General features: G+C 42.6%; 1 protein-coding gene across 7 annotated transcripts in view; it reads right to left on the bottom strand.

Annotated features, from left to right (window-relative positions):
- LOC133482521 (rho GTPase-activating protein 42) overlaps positions 1-24,333 on the bottom strand; it is a 76,374-nt gene that overhangs the window by 26,162 nt on the left and 25,879 nt on the right. For 5 of the 7 annotated variants that reach the window (XR_009789820.1, XM_061782724.1, XM_061782726.1 and 2 more), the window contains exons 4-6: positions 10,892-10,963; positions 259-360; positions 28-138 (exon numbers count right to left, since the gene is read on the bottom strand). Coding sequence is in view for 6 of the 7 variants with exons in the window: in XM_061782724.1 (XP_061638708.1) it covers positions 28-138; positions 259-360; positions 10,892-10,963 (285 nt within the window). In the remaining variant the exon portion in view is untranslated. The remainder of the gene's footprint in view (positions 1-27; positions 139-258; positions 361-10,891; positions 10,964-24,333) is intronic. The other 2 variants (XM_061782727.1, XM_061782728.1) reach the window with 1 other exon arrangement.

Genomic DNA, 24,333 nt, shown 5'->3' with positions numbered 1-24,333 from the left:
AAATTGTTGAGACTAAGTTCAACTTACCGGCTCCACAAATTCAAACTTCTTCTTTTCTTGCACTTCCTGTATTTTGAAGACATACTCGAGGGACGCGTCGTAGAAGAGTTGCCTCTCCTTATCAATCTGCGTGTCGGCCTGCCAACCAGCAAAAACAACCGGGTCAGCGTCCCGTCAACCAGAGGCGAGTCCCGGCTTTCCTCGTCTCCAAAAAATGACAGACAAAGCTGCATTTGGAAATGCTTGCTTGGGTTTTACCTCTTGAAGATAAGCTTCTTTCTTTTTGGACGACAGGTTCAGGTGTCTCTCAAGCGTGGAGTAATATTTCTCCGTCTCCTTATCAAATTTCTTTTTCCCGTCCTAAAGTCAATAGGAATAGAGAAATCAAAGGAGAGCTTATAAACGGCAGGTTCTGTGTCCTGGGACTGTGACACAGCTGCCACTAGGTGGAAGTCAAACCACATTCCCACTCCGCATGATGTACCAAGGGCGGATAAATAAAAAGCAGTCATAAACGCAACACAGGACTTTTTGATGAGACTTGCTGGTGGAATTATCAAGAGCAGTGGTTCTCAAACCTTTTTCTTTTTTTTTTTTTTTTTTATACACTAATTACCACCTTTAAAAAAAAAGACTTTCCTCAAAGTACCACAGTTATGACCAACATTAAAATGCAGTAGAGTAATAGGCCCAGTCGTTCATCCAAAATGAGAAAGTGGGGGTGTATTCCTGAATAGTATTATTAGTATTGTTGTACACCACTCTAAGTGTTAAGCAGTTGGAGCCTTAACACTACTTAAGTGAAAAGGAAATTCAAATATATATCAAAAGCACATAAATGACATAAAAATTGTACCTCAATAAAAGGAAAATGGAAAACTAGCATTATCAGTAAATACAATGATTACATCATGAAATGGAATGTAAAGACGTGCTTTAATTCAATGGGCTTCCTTCTGGTGAGTGGGCCTTGGCCACTAGGAGGCAGTATCAAAAAGATATCGACATTTGGATTCGCAGCTAAGTCTCGCCACTCTCAGTTGTTTTTCGCAGGGCATTAAGAATGAGTATTGTTATATTGTCCGTACATCTGTTCAAATATAATATGTTGTTTGAAAGGGTAATAACTACCGCAACACTGATGCTTATTTCAGTAGCCCATCCGTGGCGTTTTGCATTGTGTGTTAGCATTAAGCTTGCGTACTTTCAGAAGAAAAGGTTATGTGGTTTGCAAAATACAAAGTGTAATTCTCTAGGTTTTCTAATAAGTTTTACAGTCAACTTCAACTGGGAGTGGCAATAAACGTCTTAAAGCAGGCAACTGACCTCTTAGTCGAAGAATTGATCGCGATACGTTCGTTGTTAAGTCTGCTGGCACAAGCTAGTAGTCGGATCTCAAATTTGCACTTGCAACTCAAGACAAATCATCAAGCCGGCAACGGCTCGTATCTCGAACAGCTTAGGTCACTCGTAAGTGGAGGTACTACTGTGTAGGGATTTTTAAGTCCACTTTTTGGTGAACTACAGTGGAACCCTGCTGCTCGTGGGGGATTACGACTGGACAGGGCCAAACAGCGAACAGTTCAAATCTGCGGAGAATTGACACCCATTTAGAATTGCATTGCAAATTATTCTTTTTTTAAACCCCAGAAATTGTTGAATAAGCGGGGATAAACAACCAATATGCGTTTTGGGAGTTCGTTGACCCCAAAAGTGGGAAAGAAAGAAAAAATAGATCAAAATTTGAAAAAAAAAAAAAGGAGAAAAAGGAAATATTTTCTTTTTTGGGGAATCTGCGAATAGGTGAATCCGCAGGTGCCGAACTGCAACTATGCGTGGATCCACTGTGTATAGTCCAGTGTATATACATATAGAAATCCCTATTCAGTGACAATAGAGCAGGGAAAGACTGAATGATTCCTAACACAGCCTACGATGCCGAGGGGTCAGGAGGGTGGGCGCTGCTTTACAGTAAACCCTCAACAGCAGCGGCTCTGCTTGGGGGTGAAAACATTCTTTTTTTTCTTTCAAAGTGGATGGATGACGTTTGTATTTTCCAAGACGGTCCCTGAGGTCCGACAGAAGGTTCCCGTGAGAGGAACAGGAAATGGGCTTTTCATGCCAGACGGCCCATCACGCAAGCATGTAAGGCCACAAGACTTAACTTTTAACACCCCCCCAAAACATGATCCAAATACGAGGCCTTCTCCTTTGAGAAGGCATTTGTGTGTTCTGACCACTTTAACAGAAAAGGGGGGGGGGTAGGTAGGGTGGTGGGCCTGGTGGTGGGCTTGAAACCAGAGCCTGTTAGTTTGTTTTCATTCCCATGGCCCCGATGTTCAGCAAGCCAACTGGACCCACAAGAGCGTTCTGCCTGAACGAGTTAAAATTCGCCACGAAACGCAACTGTGAAACAATCCCGCTATGAGAGAGAAATCAATAGATAATTTCACGTGGCTTCTTATTTCCATCGTGCCCGTCGTATCTGGCGCGCAATTGATTTTTGTCGGCTGAGGATGAAGGGGGTGCTGTTGTCGAGAGAGACAAGCAACACAAACAGGTGTCGAGCTAAATAAACATGATTAAGTATGATACGACGCTGACAGCAAATATATTTCCCCCAAGAACCCACCATGTACTTTTACTTGGGAGTTGAAAAAAACATTAACTGCCAGCTTTGGTAAAGTGCCGTCGACGTGACATTATTTTGGAAGCACGCATACGAGTGAAGTGAAGCCCCCCGGGAGGGAGAAAACATACACACACACACACACACACACACACACACTCACTACGGGAATCAGAATAAATTAAGAACTTGGGTTTTATCCGCAGCCAAAGCGGGAGTCTGACCAGCACAAGCGTGCCGCTAACGGCTGCTCACCACATCACGACAAGCAATTTCACATTGTGGGGACTGCGGAGTGAAGGCGGCGGTGTGAAAGTGTGAGGAGGCGCCAGTCGCATTTTGGAACCCTGCTTTGTTTGTTTGCTTGTCAGTGGTGGGAAGTAATCAAGCACAAATACTTCATTACTGTACTGAACTACATTTTCCTGCTATAGTTGGACTGTGACTTGCGCGTTTTACTTTTTAACTCAAATCACCCATCTCAAATCAACTTTCCCCATTGGGATGAATGGAAATGTCATTAATCCGTTCCAGGACACCCCCCGCAAAAAAAAAATAAAACACCAATATTTTTTGGAAAGTGCTTTTTAATACAAAAAACAGCACTGTACAGTATTGTATAAATATACTATAATAAAATAGAACAGAGAAATGAACTGTTGTTCCTTAACTGCCATATTTTCTTTCACTCCTTTGTCACCACACTTTCAGCAACATTCATAGACAGATGTCCACAGCTTAGAAAATAGTTAAACACTCTTGGCTGGCATGAGAGCCTTTACTGACTCCTTTTATTTCAGTATAGTACACGTTGTAGAAGTGCTACATACGCTCGTACTGCTTCGCCAAGTCAAGTTCATTCACACCTCGCTCATGTTTTCCAATGATTTCAAGCTTTAATCATTCAATCAAATCATTCGCTTCATTTTCTCAGCACTCACTTTTTTTTTTTTTTTAGGTCTCATGGCTAGGAAAAAAAAAAAACTAATTTACCAAAACACCTACACAAAAAAAAAACCAGAAAATCACAACACAACAGATAACTACTTTCACTGCGAGGTAACCACAAACAAACCACTTGAACCGATGGCGGTTGGATGTTGTGAAGCGTGCTGCCACATATGGTGGCGCAGTGCGAACGTCACTCATAAGTCAGCTAAGTAAGCTTAAAAAAAAAAAAAAGGCAATGCAAAAAATCTGATCGACAGATTAATCGATTATTAATATAGTAAGTTGCAGCCCAACTTTTAATAGCTTTATTTTCCACTTCACTCAAATTGTAGCATATCTCAAGCTTGCTAGTACCTCTTTTTTTTTTTTACAAACGCATCTATACTACATCCTGTTGGTCGTGCAGAGAGCGGCCAAGTCCTTCCAGAGTGCACCAGGTGCTCTCTGAGTCGTCCCGATAACGAGTATGGCACCTCCATCACCTCGTGAAGCCTGCTGGATGGGCGGCAATGCAGGTGGGGGGGGGGGATGACACAAAAGAATCCTGCCAAGCTTCAGACTGATGTCATCGTGTGTCACTCTGGACGGACTTGGCTGTAAAGGGAGCGGCAGAGGGTGGCGGGTTCAAGACCACCTGCAGACCAAAAATAGGTGGATAGCAGCTTTTTCCTCGCTGCCTGAAGAGGATTACGCACATACTAGCAAAAAAGGGAGCGTGTGTGCTTAATGTTCTTAAGTGAGGTGCAGTAAAACCGGGCTATTTATGAGGGATAGGTACTGAGCAAAACAAAAATAAAAATAAATAAATGATAATGGACGCCCCGCTTTATTTTTTTAAACTAATTGCCAATATTAATAGTTTAAACTACCACAAAGCTTGATCCCAAAACAGGTTTGTATCATTTCAAAGTCATCTTACCACATTACTCTTAAAATAAATGGCCTGATTTAAAAAAAAATGCACCACAAGAACATGCGGTCATGCATATGCGGTGAAGACTCTACGTAACAACACGGGCTAAACGTATTGTAGCTCCTCCCAAACATACAAAGCTTCCCTCTTCGTCAAAATGTATCATGTCACCAATCTTTTGGACACCAATTAGGTATCAATTATTACTTTCCTATTTAGCCAGGGTTTTAGTGCCATCTCGTGGCATTGTATATTTCAGAAAGAGCACCAAAAATGCAAATTAATGTTTTTTTTTTGTGTGAAATAGCAGAGGATAAGTGCCACGGAAATAAAGACAACTAGGTGAATTTGTTAATAGTGAGCATTTTCCCTCCCTTGCAATCAAATTGATCCAACCTAATTTATTTATGAGTGATAATCCTGTGGTGTGGTGTGTGAAGAGAGTGATTTTTCCTCTCTCATCTGCTCAGAAAATGGTCAAGGCCTACAATCGTTCATGTCAATCCTGTTCAAAATTTTAATACAGGAGCAATTGGTTGTGTGCGTGCGTGCGTGTTTTTAATCCCTATTTATATACAGCGGACCCGAACTATTCGCAGGGAATAGGCACTGGGCCTGACCTTGACTAGTGAAAATATGCAAATAATTGCCGCTCATTATAACTGGAATGAAAAAAAATAAATGCAAAAAATATTCAAAAGGCAAAAAAAATGTGACTAAGTGGGGAATTGGGTCCCAAAAAAAATCCCCGAATAAGTGAATCCGTGAATGTCGAATGCAGCGGTCCACTGCACCGCGCTTAAGGTGGCTTTATCACTGCTGGCTGTCCAGTTTGGAAGGAACCAACGCGGGATGGGTGTGTTCAAGTGACTCAGCCAATGTGCTGGCTCCTCAGTGCCCCTCTGCGTGTAATTTGGTCCATCCCGCTATTTTCTGTGGTGCTTGTCCTCAGTAGGATATGACAAAAAAAAAAAAAAAAAAAAAGATTCATACCTTTTCACTACTGTTACGCCATTAGGATGTTTGTATTTTATTACTTTTTGCTCATCTTTTGGTAAAATTCTACATAAAAGCATTTATTCAATTCTTTTTCTTTCAATTCTTTTTAAATCTTGGAATAGTCTTGTGAATTTGGTTTTCACATCCTGATATTTGACATCCTCAATGATACAACGCTCAATGTTTTTTTGTAGTTCTTGCAGAGGTATTTGGCACTGTATGACTAGATGATATAATATACAATTGAACTGAACTGAATTAAATTAGGGTCACGGGTGAGCCGGAGCCAATCAGAGCTGACGGGCGAGTGGCCGGGTACACCCTTGAACAATCCTAAAAGAAATATTACAAAGCACTCACACGAAGATGTAGTACATTTTCCAGCCACTCAAACTATAACCGCAATAATAAATAGTAGCCAGTGAAGAGCAGGGATACCCATCAAAAAGCATCGCTGCTTTGAACGCTCGCAGCACGTTTACATTCGCCTGTTTGATACTTCGGCCGCGTTGATCACAAACGTGGCGCGCCGCAGCGTTATTGAAGCATTAGATGTGTTGCGGTATTGTTTAAACCCCCGCAGCGCAGCGCAGAAGGGCTCTTTGACCCAAAATGATCCCGGGTGCCCAGGAGGAATCAGCTGGCTGGGAAAAGAATAGAAGCAAAGCACTTGTGAGCGCTCGGCAGCAAACACAGACACTTGATAAACGCGCGCACGCACGCACGCACGCACACACGCTCGACTCTACTGTAGCACCTGGGAGATTTCCCCATGTGATGGCTTTGTTCTCGCTCATGAATAAATCACACACAGGAAGAGAATATTCCGATGCAGAGCGATGGTGTGTGTTGTGGTGGCGTGTGTGTGTCAGCTATGCAGCCTCCCCAGCAAATACACTCCCCAGCAGTATATTAACAAGATGCAATACAAGAGCGGTGTGCATTTGCAAATATCAGTAGTGCAGATGATCACTATGTACTGTATATATGTCGTACATATATACTGTATTTGTGGTTCACAAACGAGTCCAAGGACCCCCTCGGGTTTGCAAGCCATAGCTTAAATGAATAAACGATCTTGCTGTATCACTTCAAGTGCATCCCTACATATAGGGACTAAGACATAACCCCTTTTTACTCCTTCCCACCTTAGCTTTGGGCCATTTCAAAGCCCTCATATGATTGTGATGTATCACATAAATCACTGCTAGAATATTTTCATATGATATAAGAATAAAAAGGATCTTTTTACAATAATAAAGTCCTTTTTTGTTCCAAGCATATAATGGCATTTTAGATTTTTTTAAATGGCTTTAGATTAGGAAGACAACTCTTTTCTCGTAAGATTGCAACTTTTTATCCTGGCAAGTACGACTTTGAGCTTGTAAAGGTCATTGTTGTTGTAAGCTGGGAAAGGCTTCATCAGGTCGTGATCTCCAACTCTCACTGGAGTGGTTCTCGCAGCCGAGTGTGAAGCGAGAAATCAGCACCTCCAAATCTGAGACCATGGTCCTCAGTCGTTCCTACCCTCACCTATGGTCACGAGCTGTGGGTCGGAAGAACAAGCGGCCGGAATGGAGTTTCCTCCGCAGGGTGTCCGGGCTCTCCCTTGGAGAGAGGGTGAGAAGCTCGGTCGTCCGGGAGGAGCTTAGTGTAGAGCCGCTGCTCCTTCGCACTGAGAGGAGCCAGATGAGGTGGCTGGGGCATCTGTTTAGGATGCCTCCAGGTGAGCTGTCCCGGGCACGTCCCACCGGGGACGCCCCAGGACTACGTCTCTCCGCTTGCCTGGGAACGCCCCGGCATCCCCTTGGAAGAGCTGGAGGAAGTGGCTATGGAGAGCAAAGTCTGGGCTTCCCTGCTAAAGCGACCCGACCTCGGATAAGCAGAAGAAAATGGATGGATGGATGGATGGATGGATGAGTTTTTTCTCAAAAATACGCAACTTTAAAATCCCTATGGCATTTAGGTATACACATGGGAGTGATGTTTAACTGGATTTAGGATTATAGGGGGCGAGGGGGCCTTGGAAAAATGTCTCCTCTGTAAATTAAATTTGAGAACCACTGCTGTACAGCATCTCATCAGCTGTGCAGGTGTACCTAATGCTATGGCAAGTGACTGTATAATGTCGCTAATAATGAGGAGAAAAAAAATGATGCTGGCAGGAATATATACACCTGCCTAACATAGCCATTCTTGACATGCGTGCTAATGAGCCACAAGCCCAGTGTTTCCTTGCCGCTCGTCACCATGGTAACAGATGTAAGCGGTAGGTAAGGGAGGTCGAACGTTCGCTTGTGTGTCAGTAAATAAAGGGGGGGGGAAGTAATATGCATCATAACACTTCAAGAGTAAAGCCGACATCGATGGCTGACGTGACGTCACTTATTACTCACCTATTTGCCTTATTTGTACTCTTTCTAAAACACCGCAATATGGCACTCAAGACCTGTCGAATACAAAAGTCGCACAACGGTGCCTCGATGTACGAGTGAGTGAGTAGAAGTTCCACATCCGGCCCGCCACATCAATTTATGTGGCCCGCCAAAGCAAATCAAGTGTGTCGACTTCATGTTTCCTGCTAAAATCACAACATTGCAAATCGTCTTGGCTTTTATGTAACGTTGAGTGCAAAGCATCCCCATTTCAAAAGAAACTGAGCTAACAACGTTTTACTGGATTCTGGTTTCAAATATAGTTATTCATCCATTTCTTTGTGTGTATGTAATAATTGTGCATTTACTATACGTGTGTTCGCGCCCATGACGGCCCTGCGAGCGAAACCATGACGACGATGTGGCCCGCGGCAAAAATGAGTTTGACACCCCTGTCATACACGATGTACAGTAGCATAATTAGCACATTTCAGGCTTGACATGAACAAAGGCAAATGTCACGTCCGTCTCCGGGGACCCAAACTAGCCAAGAACTTTCTGACGTGTGCGCTTCTGACGTGTTTGAATTAGGAGGGGTCACTTTTGCATAGTTTGTAGCCTTTGACCTGAATGTCCTCTCTGCATTTGTCATTGTTCTGCCAAAAGCGTGTCTTAAGAAGCTGTCACGGGACGTACTGGATGTGGATTCCCCTGTAGTGGTGCAGCCCGTGCGCCGGTGCGCTGTGAGCGTCACGCGTCAGCACCCGCCGAGCCGAAGCATCCATACGTGACCTCCGGGGATTACTCACAGTGCAGCCAAATAAGGCGCTAACTGGAAGGGGGACATGCGGGGGTTGGGGGAGAAAAAAAACAAACAAAGGTCGACCACAGCTCCACATTCAGAACAGTGGAAAAGTCGCGACTTTTTATCTCCCTGCAGTCTGGCCCAAATGTTTGGCGGGAGGAGAGAGTCATTAGGAGGAAGTGGGCGGAGTGAGAGCGGCGTGGGTTGCGGGCTTTTAAGGAGCCGCTCTAGAAACGTGAAAAAAAATAACACTGAGAAGTGGAGTGGGGGAAGAGGGAGTGGGATCACTCAAAAGAGCTCGGACCTCCACCCACCAAGGCTTCAAAAATGGCAACCAGCAAAATGAACGAGTCAGAGTGCAGTATTTGGGGTGATTTGCTAAAACAGTGGTACAGTCAACCTTTGTGACTCGCACATTCACCTTTTGAAAATTGGGAATTGTTTTGTTTTTCAGCAACGTGAATAAATGACCCCAACCCCTTAGGAAATGTTTACAAATGCCTGTAGGAATAGTTTTTACCTTTACTATAATGACCACAAAGTACAACACCAGCAGAAACATACACGAGGTGAAGACTCTCCAAAACTAACCCAGGCTAAACTTAGCTCCTCCCCCTCTTATGAGCTGAAATAATTGTAGAATGAAGCCCAGGGCTGTTGGCGGTTCGAGATTCGCTAACTCTTCACCTATTTGCGTTTTCCCCCTGCGGAAGCTACCCTCGCCTGTTCACTGAAAAACGTACATTACGGTTTCAAACAAGGGTTAGGGTTTGAAATTAGAGTTTGAGATCAGGGATCCGGTTTCAAATTCGGGCTTCAAACATGGGTTAGAGTTTCAAACCAGAATTAAGATTGTCAAAGTATGGTTTGAAGACAGGGTGAGGGTTTCAAATGAAGGTTATAAATTAGATCTGCAAGCCCGGGTTACGGTTTCAAACAAGGAGTAGTGTTTCAAGGAAGGGTTTCATGTCTGGATTAGGGTTTCAAATTAGGGTTAGGATTTCAAACCTCGGTTAGGATTAGGGTTTCAAACTACAGTTAGGGTTTCAAATAAGATCAAACCGGGGCTACGGTTTCAAATGAATGCTTCGAGACAGCCGTAGGGTTTCAAAGTTCTTCGGACTAGGTCAATAATGCAGACTTGATCACAGATGTACAACGTACGTATGTGATAAAAAGATGTAGAAGTGGAGATGCCCGAGTGGACTCACAAGGGTCACGAGAGGCTGAAGTGAGCTCAGAGACTCGGCGGGACGCCGTGGGAACGAGCGCAAACAAGCCGCCGTTGCTTTAATTTGACGGTTCTGCTCTGGCCGTGAATGAACGGCGCGCTCGTCCGTGGCACCGAAGCAACGTTGCTCTTTACGAGTCATCCGCGGGTGCCCGGCGGCCGCTCTCGCTCGCATCGATCCCGTTTGTCCACTCGGGTGTGGAGCGTGTAACAGGATTATAGTAATCTGATTATAAAAAATGGCTTATACTATAAATGTGACACTGTCGGGTTGGCGCAATAAGATTAGCAAAGCTTGAAGAAAAAAAATACAATAAAATAAATGCTGGTCAGCAGGATTGTGAAGAAGCATCCTTAAGAGACGTGCGATCAGCTACGCCCTTAAAACCCGCCCAAATAGAATCACTTGCACATATTTCATTGACACTCGGGCCAGATAATTAATGATTATTTGAATCATCGTCATATTGCAATACAATACAATCATATTTTTCCGATTAATAGATGAATTGGATATGTCCATTCCTTTATTTAAAAAAAAATGCACAAACAGATAGATTATGATTCAATTACTGGGTAGTTCTGTAACGTCAGAAAATCGGAAACAAATATTGACTATTGCTTTCCAAAGTCCAAGCTGATTTTTGCAAAGTCCTAATTTTGATAAAACACAAAGATAAATCTCAAGAAATCTGAGAATATTTATAATTTAAAGCAAGTCTCCAAACAATTAATCCATGATGAAAATCGATTAATTGACTTGACACCAAACGTTGTAAGAGGAGTTGCGTGCTGTGATCAGTTTAGTGCATATGTAGGGTTTCAACTATTCCAAATAAGTCAATTATAAAAAATCTTTGCTGAGGAGAAGCGTCAATTACTTTTGCCATCCGTGTGTAAAGCGAGATTGAACGGACCTTCTGATTTACATCCCGCACGGCACAATACTGTCAAGCCGTTCATTGGACACGGTGTCGTTTTTGCTTACCTTGGCAACGCCGATCTGCTCCTTGCGAAACGTTTCCAAGGGAGTGATCAAGACGTCATCTGCGTTCTGAATCTGAGGGGAAAAGAAAACATAAGCAGACAAATGTCAGGCTGTGTTCTCCAAATTGCAAAAAATTCAAATCGAATTAAAAAGCTTGATGTAGTTGTCATCCCGGCGTTGTTGCGCGAACGCAGCATTTCTGACGCGGAAAAAACTAGCGAGTCACACATACGTAGATGCGCCAGCATTTACAAGAGCCCATCGGATTTGATAGATTTTGATGGCACGACTTGACCCAAGACTTGCTCAAGTCAATTCGTGACTTGAAATGTACATTTAGTGTCGACTTGACTCGCTTTAATATATGCCACAGTAACCTTTAGATTTAGTTATGACTTGCACATACGGTACATTTTTGTTTCCCCAAACCACGGCGACGTCCCCCTACGCAATCGAGGCTCACAATCCGGCGCGCCTACCGAGTCCTCCGGCACAGAAGCGGATAAGATTGAGATGTATTGCCCCAATTACAGAGCACATTCAATCCACGGGTAACTGTGCCGGCCGAAGGTGCCATTACGGCCTCGGAAAACTCCAGCGGGGTGAGCTTTCGGCCGTGGCGGGTCGATGACATGAGAGCAGCGGGTGAGGTCTGGGGGTTCCGCCAACAACGCGGCTGTTCGAGTGATGCAAGGTTTTATTCTGTGCAGTGAGTGGACGTGATCAAAGTAAAAAGGATTGATCCAGGACAGCACAGGGCGAGGTGTTAGGTTCATTGGGCTTGTTTCCAGAAGCTCGCCTAACAAAACATATTAAGGTTGACCATAAAGAATTTCATTATCATAATGTGACTTCAGAGTTTCACGGTAGGGTTTTAAACCAGGGTTAGGGGTCAGAGTCTGAGTTTGGGTTTTAAAAAAGTGTGAGGGTTTCAAATGAGGATTTCAAGCCAGGGTGAGGATTTCAAAGCATTGCTTCGAGGGTTAGGGTTTCAAGGAGGGGTTTCATGTTCGCTTTTTAATGTCTGGATTAGGATTTCAAATACTTTCAAATGAGGTCTTTAAACATACTTTCAAACAAGGTTAACATTTCCAGGAATGATTTCCAATTGGGGTTCCATGCATGGATTTGGGTGTCAAACAAGGTTTTTTTTACTTTTTTATGACAACGTCAGGGTTTCAACCCGGCGTTAGGGTTTCGGGTTAGTGTTTTAAATTACAGTTTCTAGCCTAGGTTAGGGTTTCAAATAAGGGTATAAGGGACTCTCAAGATAGGGTATAAAATTCGGGTTTCAAGCCTAGGTTATGGTTTCGGACAAGGCTTGAGGCTGGGTTGGAGTGTCAAACAGGGCAAGAGTTTCAAGTTAGGGTTTCCAATTTGGGATTAAGGTTTCAAACAACAGATGTTAGGCTTTAAAATAAGGGTTTCACATCAGGGTTACAATTGCATATGACTACTTCAAAGACAGCATTACGATTTCAAGTTAGTGTCATTTTTTGAAAGCAAAAAAAAAAGGGATGAACGTAAATGTCATTTTAAAAAGTAGTTCTCATTTCTCAGTACCAAACGGCCTGGTGGTTGGGGGCCACTCAGAAAACTGCACAATTTTAGGGCCCCAAAACATCTGTTTGAGCCTACACAGACATTCCAAGAGGAGCTTTGGTCCTCATTGATTGGCCCATTCTTTCATGTAATCACCGCAAATTCCGTGTCGATACAAGCCAAAGGGCTACAAATGTCCTTGCCAGACCTTTTCCAGCATGCATAAATCATCCTATCATCCGCACGCATCTGCTGGCGAACCCCGGGACGTCCGTCAGATAGGTCATTCATATACATGCAAAATAGCAGCGAGCCCAAGACGGAACCCTGGGGTATGCCTCTTCTACTGTCCTAAGCAAATTGTGCTTCTTCCCCAGGGGTGCAAGACGGACCAATGCAGAAAAATGCAATTTGGATTCCAACACACTGTGGGGAACGTTACGGGAATACGTTTTTAAAAAGGATGGCTTTTGTCCAACACAAATGAAGTGTACAGTGAATAGGGACCGAGCCCAACCATGAATAGAACGTTTCCGGGAATAATTGATGCTCCCTTAAAAGTGATTATACTTGCCCGTATTGACACAGTTTCAACGATAAATACTGTATAACATAAATGATTATCTTGAAACACTTTAATAGCATTTCAAACACTAAGAAATATCTGCAAACATTGCTGTAACCTTTATTTTTTGACCCCAAAAATCCGGGATGTTATCTTTGACTCACTTATCTCCCTTCAATATTACTAGAACTACGTTGTTGCATCTTCGCAATGTCGGTAAGATACATCCACATATACGAATCAGTAGTTCATGCATTTGCTACATCTCACTTTGACGCTCGGATCGCGTGTTGCTTTCTGTTCTCGCCATATTAGTACAAGACTGGCGAGACTCTTGACGAGGACTAGAAAGTTTGATCATACTATCCCTATAGTGGCCAACTTGCACTGGCTCCCGGTCCACCATAGATTTGAGTTGAAGGTTTTGTTACTTACAATAAATACTCATTATTACAGGGCTAATGGTACCTTATTTTCTATTCGGAGTCTTATGCTGACAACATGCTGGTCCTTTTAGTAAGTCCGAGAGCTAACAAGACTTCAGCGGGTTCTCGAGAATTCCCGATTTGGGCTCCAGTACTCTGGAATGCCCTACCCGTGGAAATTTGAAATGTTTCAACCTTGCTTTAAAACTTGTTTCTACATTCTTACATTTTGTTAAAGTACACTTAGGACGCAACTCGTCTCTCACCCTGCCTCACCACTGAGATCTGGAGTTTGGCCTGTTTGACTGCCGCTTCTCTTCTCTCCTCACTCCCGGGCAACGGCCAGGTGGCAATGAGTGAATTGAGGTTGTTGCTGTGGAGGGTTCTGAATCGACAGACAAGGGGGACCAATCATGAGGAGAACCACTTCCCCGGAGGAATGTACCTGTGGCGCTTCATTTCATTCAATTGCCTCTCCTAATAGTTCAATTAACATTGTATAGCATCTTATCATTTGATGAATGCTCCCCATTCGGCATCCATTGCAGCCTGGTCATCCTTGTCCCCCATTCTATTTTTTCCCCCCTAAATGTTTTGTTCCTTTAGACCAGAGGATGTCATTGATATTTGCGAACTGTGGGCTTGTGAAGCCCTTTGAGATTCATTTTTTGAATCAAGGGTTATATAAATAAACTTGACTACTGAGAGCTTTACAAAAAAAGCGATTTGTCTTTGATGTACGGTAGCTTGAATTGCTTGCCTCCAATTACAATTCCCAATCAAGTACAAAGTGCTGAAGAGAAGATATTTTTGACATTCGAGCTGCTTAATTTGCTTTTTGGTGATTAACATTTGAGCCAATACAGTAAGGTATTTTTCCCCTCAGAACGGCACTCATTAGAACGTGGCTTTACTTTAGTGACAAATTGGTGGTTGCGGCAGTCTTTTTGTCTTCACACTTGCTGGAATATCGGCCTGGCTCTCATTAGTGTAGCATGTGATGTATGCACTCAATTGGCGATAAGGTCAGCGCTTTTGTCACTTGTTTTCCTCGCCAGCGGTGACAGTTCCATTTTTGTATCGCCCGTGCACATGTATATAAAATAATCAGATTAAACACAGGAAATGGGGTGGGGGGGGGGGGGGGGGAGAAAAAGATGGGGGTCTTAAATCGTGGAATCACGACATAACCACGAGAAAACTCCATCTGAAAGCATCGGAGGACGCTTGGCGGTCGTCAAACGGCGCCGGGCTGTAATCCCCACACCGAGTCGCGCTGTTATCTATGTGCACCAGCGGGGATCTGCCCGTGCTGTAAAGTCATTTCCTACTCTTTATCAACACCGTGCTCGCTCGTCTAATTGAGCCTGTGGTGTGTGTCACTGCGCTTTCCAATACAGACATCTAATAGCGCCCACTTGTCCAACTGCACTTGAACAGACAGCACAGTAAAATACACAGGTTGATAAGCAGCAGCGATTAACATCTAAAAAGTAAATGTCAATGAAAGAATATGTACTTGTCCTTAGCTTATATTCAATTGTATATGCAATGAAGAACATTTGGATTTTTAACATCGTACATTTTTTTTTCATGTAATGCAAGATGGAATTCGAACTTAGAACCGCAACTGTTAGGCAGACACGATAACCACATGCGCCACTACTGCCTTCCCATGAACTAATACCACGTGCTAGTTTTTAAAGCATGTCATATTGTTACTCTCCAATGACATGCATGTATCTCCACATTTTCAGATTTAGAAAAAAATGAAACCAAAAAAAAGGAGTGTTATTTGTCATTTTTTTAATGTGGGGGGGGGGAACAACAAGAACATTTGAATTCAATTTGCCAGCTTCACAGTTTTCCTGTTGGTTACAGCTCCAACTGTTGTGTCTTCACTGGCAAAACCCAAATCCGAAACAGAGCGTGCACAATAAAAAGTCAGCATTCAATGTAGTAGGACACAACTTAAAAATGCAGTGAACTTCCATTCACAAATTCACCGTTTGCTGTTTTTTATGTGGAACGTATCCTCAGCTATTTGTTGAAAAACTCAAAAGACTGTAGTCACAGTTGTTGCGCTCTTTCTTTTTAAGATGCACTCAAAGCCATAGCAGATCGGTATCAAGGAAGTATCTTGAGTAGGTTGTAAGATGGTGATTGATTGATGATTGAGAAGCTACCATCATTGGGGAGGAGTTAAGTCTAGCCTGTGTTGTTAGTGGAAATTACGAAGGGGGGGGTTACTGGACCCGTTTTTATTGGACACTTTGGACACTGAACCACTGTAATAAAGCAAAAATTGAATGATTCTTAAAATGTTGCTCATCAAGCCGAGAGCACAAAATAGATCCCAATTGAATCCATTTGTCTTTGCAGTAAATGGATTGAGATATTTACACCTGAACGGGAGACAAACTTATTTAAGACTCCGCCAATAAGTGAGCGGCATTGTGCCAGATGCCTTAGCAGCCGCCTTCCTCCACAGGATTAAATCCGCAATGCTCGAAAGGACACGGCGGCGCTGAAGAATTTCATTACTGAGCAGGGGCGGCGGAATCCCAACGTGCTCAACTTCTCCCGCTGAACAAAGTGTTGTTTTCTCACACCACCACAGGCGCAATGAACACTACAAAGTGTACAAAGGGAGCCTGTGGTAACTGTCACGGAGTGTATCGTCTTTTAGTGCTGTGCTGACAGCTTTGGAAACATTGTGTGCAAAAAGACACATTTTCCACACTGTTTGGTTTGCCTCTCTTCCAACACAAAGAGCGACAACAACAATGTTACAAATCTTTATTCTTCTTGAAATGAGACATTTTGTATCGTTTCCAACACAATCCTGTTTCACCCTCCCAATGAAAATGAACTTGATCATCTGCACGGATGCCTATGCCAGACACAGAATTTAGTAGGGATTTGTACAAAAACAATCAAAACCGAATGAAATGGACTCTCCAAGGATCTTTCCAAATTGGGATGTCACATTACAGGTAATTGACTTCACAACTTCTTCAAAGATCAGTCAAAATGCTCTAAAACGGCAGGCAGCAAATCATTTGCACATTAATTGGGTAGCGATTGTAAATCTGCGGCTTGGTGTCAAAATGCTTCCCCAACGAGTGCAAATACACTTCGACTTCGGCTGTTCGAGGACAAGCCGCTGATTGCTGAGTGGCCACGCCCTAGCTCCACCCCCATTTGCGTGAGACAGGACCGCCTCCTCAAAAGGGCCTAATTTCAGCAAGGCAAATATGTGGGCCATCTTGATCCTTGAGCTATTCTGACTAAATGAATCGTCATATTGCAATGAATCCCAAGATAACCTGCTTTCGACGAGCGAGCGTATAAGCTAAGTGGTTACATTCAAGTCTTCTTAGTATGTTCCATCAGATCATTCTAAGCAATATCATATCACATTTTTTACACTAAAGAACTGTAATTCTGTTGCACGCTGTATAAAGTATGCATTCTAAATCCATTATTTGTCGTGTTGGCCTGGGCATATTTATCACGCATTATCAGTAACGAGGAGCGAGCTCTCAGTCTGATATCGATTTCTTCACGGTCGGGGTGGATGCGGCAAGCAGGCAGTCTGCTGAGCAAATGAAGTCTTGAGAAGTCAAGAGGTGACAAAACAACAGCATCGTGCAGGGACAAACAAAGTCAGCAATCGAATGTTTAAGCTGAATATTGATTCAAGGGCATTTTTCCGCTTCGATTTCATGGGGAAACACCCTCAAGTGTTGTTTCGTGTTTTGGCGAAGAAAGGAAGGGTGTAAGAAGGCATGGGTAAAAAGCAGGTCTGAGGGGATGAAGGTGGGAGGCAAGGAAAGAAGAACAGAGGACACAAAGTAGGTTTCAACAGAAGGAAGGATGAAAGCGAAAGAAGGAAGGAAGGACATAAGGAAGTCAGTTCGGCCATTTATTTAAGGGTACTCTAGGTTGAGTTTGAAACGATATCCAAGTGTTTCGGGACCGTGGTTTGTGGTATATTAGCAGTTTAAACTATTAATATAGGCAATTATAAAGATTGCTAGTTGTCAAACACTCTCAGTTCAGCATTTATTAACCTCGACGCCAAGATGTCAACATGTTGAGCGGCGTGTTAATGTAGTTGGCGGCTGAGCTACCCGATAGCAAAACCGTTTCCCCGTCTCTTCATCTTGAGCCACATTCCCGCTAATGATCGCCGGTAGCATGAAATATAGGTAACGCTCGCACCTATAATCACAACGACAGACGGGGCGCCCTCAAGAAATTAGCCTCGCTCGCAAAACTAGTCCCGAGCACGCACGCCGACCCAATGAATGCATAATAAACATTCCACCCTCGTCATTACCATCGAATAAAATCTCCCATTTCGTGCCGAGGGTGTGAAATGACCTTTATTTAAAAAATGTTTTTTTTTTTTTTAAAAAAAAAACAGCGTGTAGATTGGTTTCGGCGGGGAGGCGTGCTCGTTGCAAACGGCGGAGGGGGTGGAACAATCTCACTGCACAGCCTAATATTTATCATCTGGTGCACAAATGGCACGTGCAGCAAGAACCCAAAGTTGCTCAGGAGCTATTCCATCACAAACTTGTAGGGAAGGGGGAGAAAAAGCTTCTCCTCCCTCCACAGGTTTTCTAAGGTGTTCAAGTCTGGAGACTGACTCGGCCACACCATGACCTTAATATGATTCTTCTTGAGTCGTTCCTCTAGTCGCTTTTGGGTCATTGCATGTCTTTCATGGCAAAATCATTATTGATTCACAGACATAGTCGAACTAAGAAATGCACCAAATGGCTTGTTTAATGCCAGTGAAAAAAGGAGGAAGAGGACTAGCTGTACATTGTTTGTAACAACAACTGGATTTGATGCAGTTTAATTTGACGCAATTATTTTTTACCGTCTTGTATTTCCCTCGGCAGACGAGCAACTATCGAAGTCGGAAAAGGTCAAGCTGTGCTATTTCTCTTTATATGTGAAGCACCACCTCGCTGGTATGAATACTTCACGAGTGAGTCGAGAAGAAGGGTCACCCCAAAACAACAACAACAAAAAACCACGTACAGTCGACGTGACGCGTTTGCCTCACGTTTCATTGGCGAGCAAGCCGTAAAAACAAGCGTACGAAGGACCTGATATGAAGGGGCTTTGCGGTTCCCTGGGGGATTTTCCCCACACGGCGCTATTCTTTGATTGTGATGCCGCTTGAATGGCGAGTTTGAGGGCTGATGCAGAGAACTTCCCTGCAGCTGTTTGATGTACCCAACTGAGGCAATGGATTCCTCGGTGTGTGCTAGCTACACTGACACGAATGGCTGCGCACTCCAGGGTTGTCGTTGGAAATGTACAGCGACGGGCCGCAGCACTATGAAAAAAAAAAAGAAGAAGAAGAAGAAGAAGAAGAAGAAGCTATTGCATCCCACAGTGCAGACCATGAACAGGATCCCTCTTTTTTTTTGCCAGGTACGATGTGGTAAATTCAGCCGGGCTTCAATCAACATGGTCTGTTTATTGCTGACGGAGAATGCTTCATTGTGGATGTGCCAAAGCAAGTTGTTTCTATGGCTTTAATGTTACAATATTAACACTATTACAAACGGTAGCGCAGTCTGTAAGACAGCACTTCCCAAACATTTGACCTAGCGCACCCCCTGAAGGCACTCATTAAACACTGCTGAGGAATCTCCACTGCAAGAAATTGGCTCGGGGACTGGAAAGTGGCAAGATGGAGATGTGAAATTCCCTCGACGGAAAACGCAGAGGACCCACTTACAGACCAAACCTGGAAAATTGGAGCTGGTTGCTGGAGAGATGCCAGCGGGTTTGCCAAGCACTGTCCACAAACTGTTACAGTTGGAAATAACTTTGAAATACAACTTCATATGTGGATGAGTTTAACTGTACCACATTTTTAGCGGAAAGCTTTCCGACTGTACCACACACTTCCTTCGACCACGTTGGGACGTGTAGAAGCCAGGATCTGAGCTTGGTTATTGTTGTTGTTTTTTGGGCGGTCCCTGCATCAGGGAACGGAAGGCTCCACGTGAATTTAAAATTGATTCAACTTATACCCCCACATTCCCAAATGGATTTTTAAAATTGTTTTATTTTAATTGGGATATTTGAAAGATGGGGTCGATGCAGCAAAACCAGCGAAAGTTGATGAGTTGAAAAAAAGAAATTGTTCCGCAGAGCTGTAGAATCCTTTGGTCCGCGTTATTATCTGTTTTTGGAAAATGGTCCAAATCAGTTTGAACATTTTGGAACACGCAGGAAGGAGTAGACTCGACTCAAGGGAGAATACTAATGCTTTTCTTTTATGCTACTAAAAGGGAGAATGCTAATGTTTTTTTTTATTTCATGTTGTTATTAAATGATCTTCAATTTTCTGTCTCCAAGGATCATGGAGCAGACATTAGTTCAATCAGTGACTGAAGCAAGCGTTTATAATTTTGTATTATGTTTTTATATTTATTAATGACAGTACAGAGCTTTTTTTCCCCTTCCCTTTTTATTTTTGGGGGGGGGGGGGCTGGAACGATTTAGTCGCATTTCATTTTATTTCAATGGGGAAAATTTATTTGATATACAGTATGACTAAATTGTGAAATGTCAATACACCTTTAAATCACAACGAAACATATGAGTAATGGCCAGTCAAAGAGTAGATCATTCATCTTTTGGACATACTGTATTCACGTAACCTATATCACGCATTAGTGTTGGAATTTTGCGGTTAGGTTGGAATATGTGGACATATTCTCTGCACGATCGAGGTTACGGCTGATATTCTCATCTCGGCTCAAATTTGCTAAGGCTCATTGTCACGCAAGTTTTTATCGTCTGCTCCAAATAGTTTTCCGACGTTCATCAAACACACTCGGGCCGAAGTCTGCCGAGAACAACGGCTGTCTTTATTTGGCACTGTTGTTTCAGGGTCATCGGAAACATTCCTGCGTTCACGGGCCGGCACACAAGGTGCCCGGAGAGCCGAGTGACTGCACACACAAAAAAAAAAAAAGAAAAAAAGAAAAAAGAAATGTCTAACTCCGCCACAGGCGCACAAAGATACAAGGGTGGGACAGCGTTGTCTTTGTCTAAGGCGGAAAAACGGTTCTGGGCAATTTTAAAATGTGTTTAAAAGCCTTTGAAGGAAATGTAAACCTAAAGAAAAGTGTCAATGTGGGAAATAAATAAGAGGCTGCAAAGCCAAACAGCACTTAAGGGATTGGGAGGCTTTTGTTGTTCATTTTAAAAAGCAGCAGGAGAAGACGTGAATTACTATATGAATGAAAACCTGGCACTTATTACTGGGAGTACAATACGTTTGTACACTATAAGCGCCAATAAATATAATAATAAAAAAAAAAAAAGAACAGCAGCAGATCATTTCTAATGCCTTATTGACTTTCCAAAGTTTATAGAAGAAGAAGAAAAAAAAGTGTCTACTGTTTCCCCCCTTGAGCGGTCTTCAACGTCTGTGTTGTAGCATTTGTTAGACATTTGTTTTATTGTATTTTATTTTTTGTATGAGTGTCAAACAAAAAACAACTTTTATTAACTATAGCGTTATGATCATATACAGCAGATGTAAGACCAGTCCTCCTATGTACTATAAATATTAGCACTTTATTTAGGCAGGATAAGCACTATGTAGCTTTTGTGTTTCCTAATCTTCTCATTTTAAGCCCCTTGTTGCCAATTTACACAACCAGATGAAAATAACAACGTCGCACAATTACAAGTTAGGTGTTATATCTGGCTTGACACAATTAGCTAGCTTTACTGTGTCTGCATTAGCCACATTTACACTATCTGTGTTGGCTAGGCTTATATTAACACTTGGGGTCATTGACTTTACAACAACAGCCAGCTTGACATAAACACCATTTGTATTCTTTTGCTTTATACAATATGCTATGTGATAGGTGGCTTTACGCCGTTAACGACCAGTAAACGACAGTACATTCACAGTGTTTGTATAGGCCACTTTTACAGTATTAGCTAGCCTAAATTACACCAACATGGTTTGTACTATTTTATCTAGCTTCACGACATATTCTTTAGTTCCCACCGCATTGAGCTGGCTTCACGGTGGTTACAGTGCTAGCTTTAAGGCATCTGTGTTGGCTAACTATAGTACCATATACAGTACACTAGCTACCGTCCCTAAGCAAAGTAGCGTAACAGCCATCTTAACTAACTTCACACAATTGGTACTACCTGGCTCTACACTTGAGTAATTAGGGCCCGAGCAGCGACCGCTGCAAGGGTCGTATTTTCATCGTAAGAATTATTCTTTTCCTTCATTATTATTATTGTTTTTAATTTGAAGCTTTACACCACGGAGTGGCAGTGATTTCCACTCGGCAAAAATAATTTACCTCTTTGTTTTTGTCACTAAGAAGTTTAGCAGCAGGGGGGGAATTATTTTGAAGTATTTAAAGTGTTTGAGAAACAATTTGTCTTGAAAAGTCTTGGTCGGTGTGCCAATCATGACATAATTTCAGGCTTGGTTTCCCAGCAAGGCGGCAGACAATAAACGGCGTCATGCCTGACGCAGCCTGTGCAAATTGGACTTGTGGAACAAGTCAATCCCGAACACTAGGGGAAAAAGAGAACACAGAGGAGAAAAAAAAAAAAAAAGTTTCTTCCCCATCTGTTGTCAGACGTTTGGCTTTCAGCGAGGAGCCTTATCGGTGAAGTCTTTCTTGCTATTTTTAGCCATTTATTGAGTCCAGATGTGAAAGGGGAGTAAAAGGGGGATGGGCCAACCTGAATTAGATTTTTGATGGCCCTCTGAAAATAAAATGAAAAAAAAAAGACAGAAAGAAAGAAAAGGAGATCAAAAAGATTCTTACACGCACACTTTTACCTCCAAATGTCTCGCTGGCTCCAACACCATGTTGCATTATTAAAATGAAAAGGAAACAAAGAGGGGAAACATCTTGCAGAAACTTTCATTCCATAGTAATTATATAGCTTTAATCAGTAGGGATGTAATAGTACCTCGCCCTTCCACCCCCCAAAAAAGAACGTTATTTTCTTGCGTGTAAACAGGAAAATATTCAATGATGTTAAAAAAATGTTATACTGCTAGCAGTAAATTCTCCAATACAGAAAATATTCTCAAAGAAACAAAAAAGTGTATACAATACAATCAAAATAAATTGACCATGACAAAAGCTTGCAATTGATCCACAGTCCTTCGCCATTGGAAGCCTTCAAACAGGAAGGGGCCACTGAGCTTAGTGGGTCACAGAGTGTCATCAGCAGGCTGCAAAAGAGAAAGAGAGACTGGAAGAGTCACAGAAAGGCATACAAGTGGACACCCTTGGAAATTGCCATGGATCTAAAACGTGAAATTTGCCATTCAGCTCCTTGTTAGAGAACATCAAGTTGCGCAAAAAGTACTTTACATTCAAAAGGCTGGACAAAAAAAAAAAAATCAACTGTAAAGTACATTTGAGGTTTATCCTGTAATTTCACACGAAAGCCCAATATGCCCAACGTTTGAAAGTAGTGTACTGTATGACGGCTGGCCAGTTAAATTGTGAATAAAAGTTTGCTTGGCCTGAGTTCCTTTGTTGTTTGTTTTAAGTTTTCCAAGCAACCAAAAGTGCGAATTACATTTCACCGAGGAAGCAGCTTATTGGCAGCCAATGTAAGTGTAAGTGGCCAATGTAATGGTATATTCCATAAAAGCACATTTGTCTTGTTTGGATTTACAACTCGTTCATAAAGAGTTTTTGACCTCTCGCCTAATGGATGTTTAAATCACTCGGGGCGGAATAGGATGCGTTAATAGTGTGCATTTTCAATGCCAGCTTTATATTTATGTGGCCCAGACACACACTAACCCCCAAAAATAAATAAATAAAAACTAAAAAAGCATCTTAAATTATTTACAACGGCTCGCTTCGCGCCAAGGTGGCAGGGTGATGGGCAGTAAAGCAGAGAGGTGGGTTTTGGGAGCCAACCATTCATCTATTCTCTATTTTGCTTAGCCTGTTCAGCGTCGCGGGGGGAGCCGGAGCCTATCCCAGCTGACTTCGCCTTCACATCACTGCATTAAATACTACGAGAAGAGTGGTTTTTTTTTCGGTTTTCGACACCGACGTACAATATACAGTATATACTATACATTTTTCATCAAGATGGCGTGGAAGAGGGTCTCGGCCAGCTGGCCAGTGAAATTCAGCTTTGTAAACCATTGCAATGGCTAATACATCCCTGTAGATGATGGCATCACTTTGAATTTAAGATCTTCACAGCTTTTGAGTAGAAGATGAAGATTAGGGAGTGAATCTCTGCTTTTCATGGCAATTATGAGGGAAAGAAATGCCAACGCACTGAAAGTCAGACAAGTTTAGGCATCAGAGTATGTATACGAGTATTTATGTAAAAAAGAGTTTGCGTCGCGATAGGTAGTAGAAAATGTACGTCGTGACCGGGAGAAAAGATGACGCACGTCATGGAGTGAAAGACGAACGGCAACCGATGTTCAACTTTAGCCATGCGGTATGTCAGCGTCGCACACAGCGTCTTTCTCAGTCTTGTTTTTTTGATAGTTTGAGGTGTCGCAAAAGCAAAAAAATATCAGTAGCAATCACTTATCTGCTTGACGTAGTTTCCCCCCCCCCCCACAACAGCTGTTTTTTGCTGTTTTTCGTGAAACCAACCCATGTTCTACTGCCACTTACTATATACAGTAATGGAAAAAACTAGAAACAAACGTTTTTTTTTTTTTCCCGGCAAAAGAAGAGAGTCTACTCTTTCAATTTGTAGGTTTGCTGCTTACATTGTCACAGAACAAAATAATCTGTAGGCCTTAAAAGATCAGTCAAAATTCTCTAAAACAATATGGGGAACTCTGCTTTGAAAACAGAAGGCAGTGAATGAGTTCATTGGCGTAG

This window comes from Phyllopteryx taeniolatus, chromosome 8 (genome assembly GCF_024500385.1).
Source record: "Phyllopteryx taeniolatus isolate TA_2022b chromosome 8, UOR_Ptae_1.2, whole genome shotgun sequence".
Lineage (NCBI taxonomy): Eukaryota > Metazoa > Chordata > Actinopteri > Syngnathiformes > Syngnathidae > Phyllopteryx > Phyllopteryx taeniolatus.
This window is presented reverse-complemented; position numbering and strand designations above follow the sequence as displayed.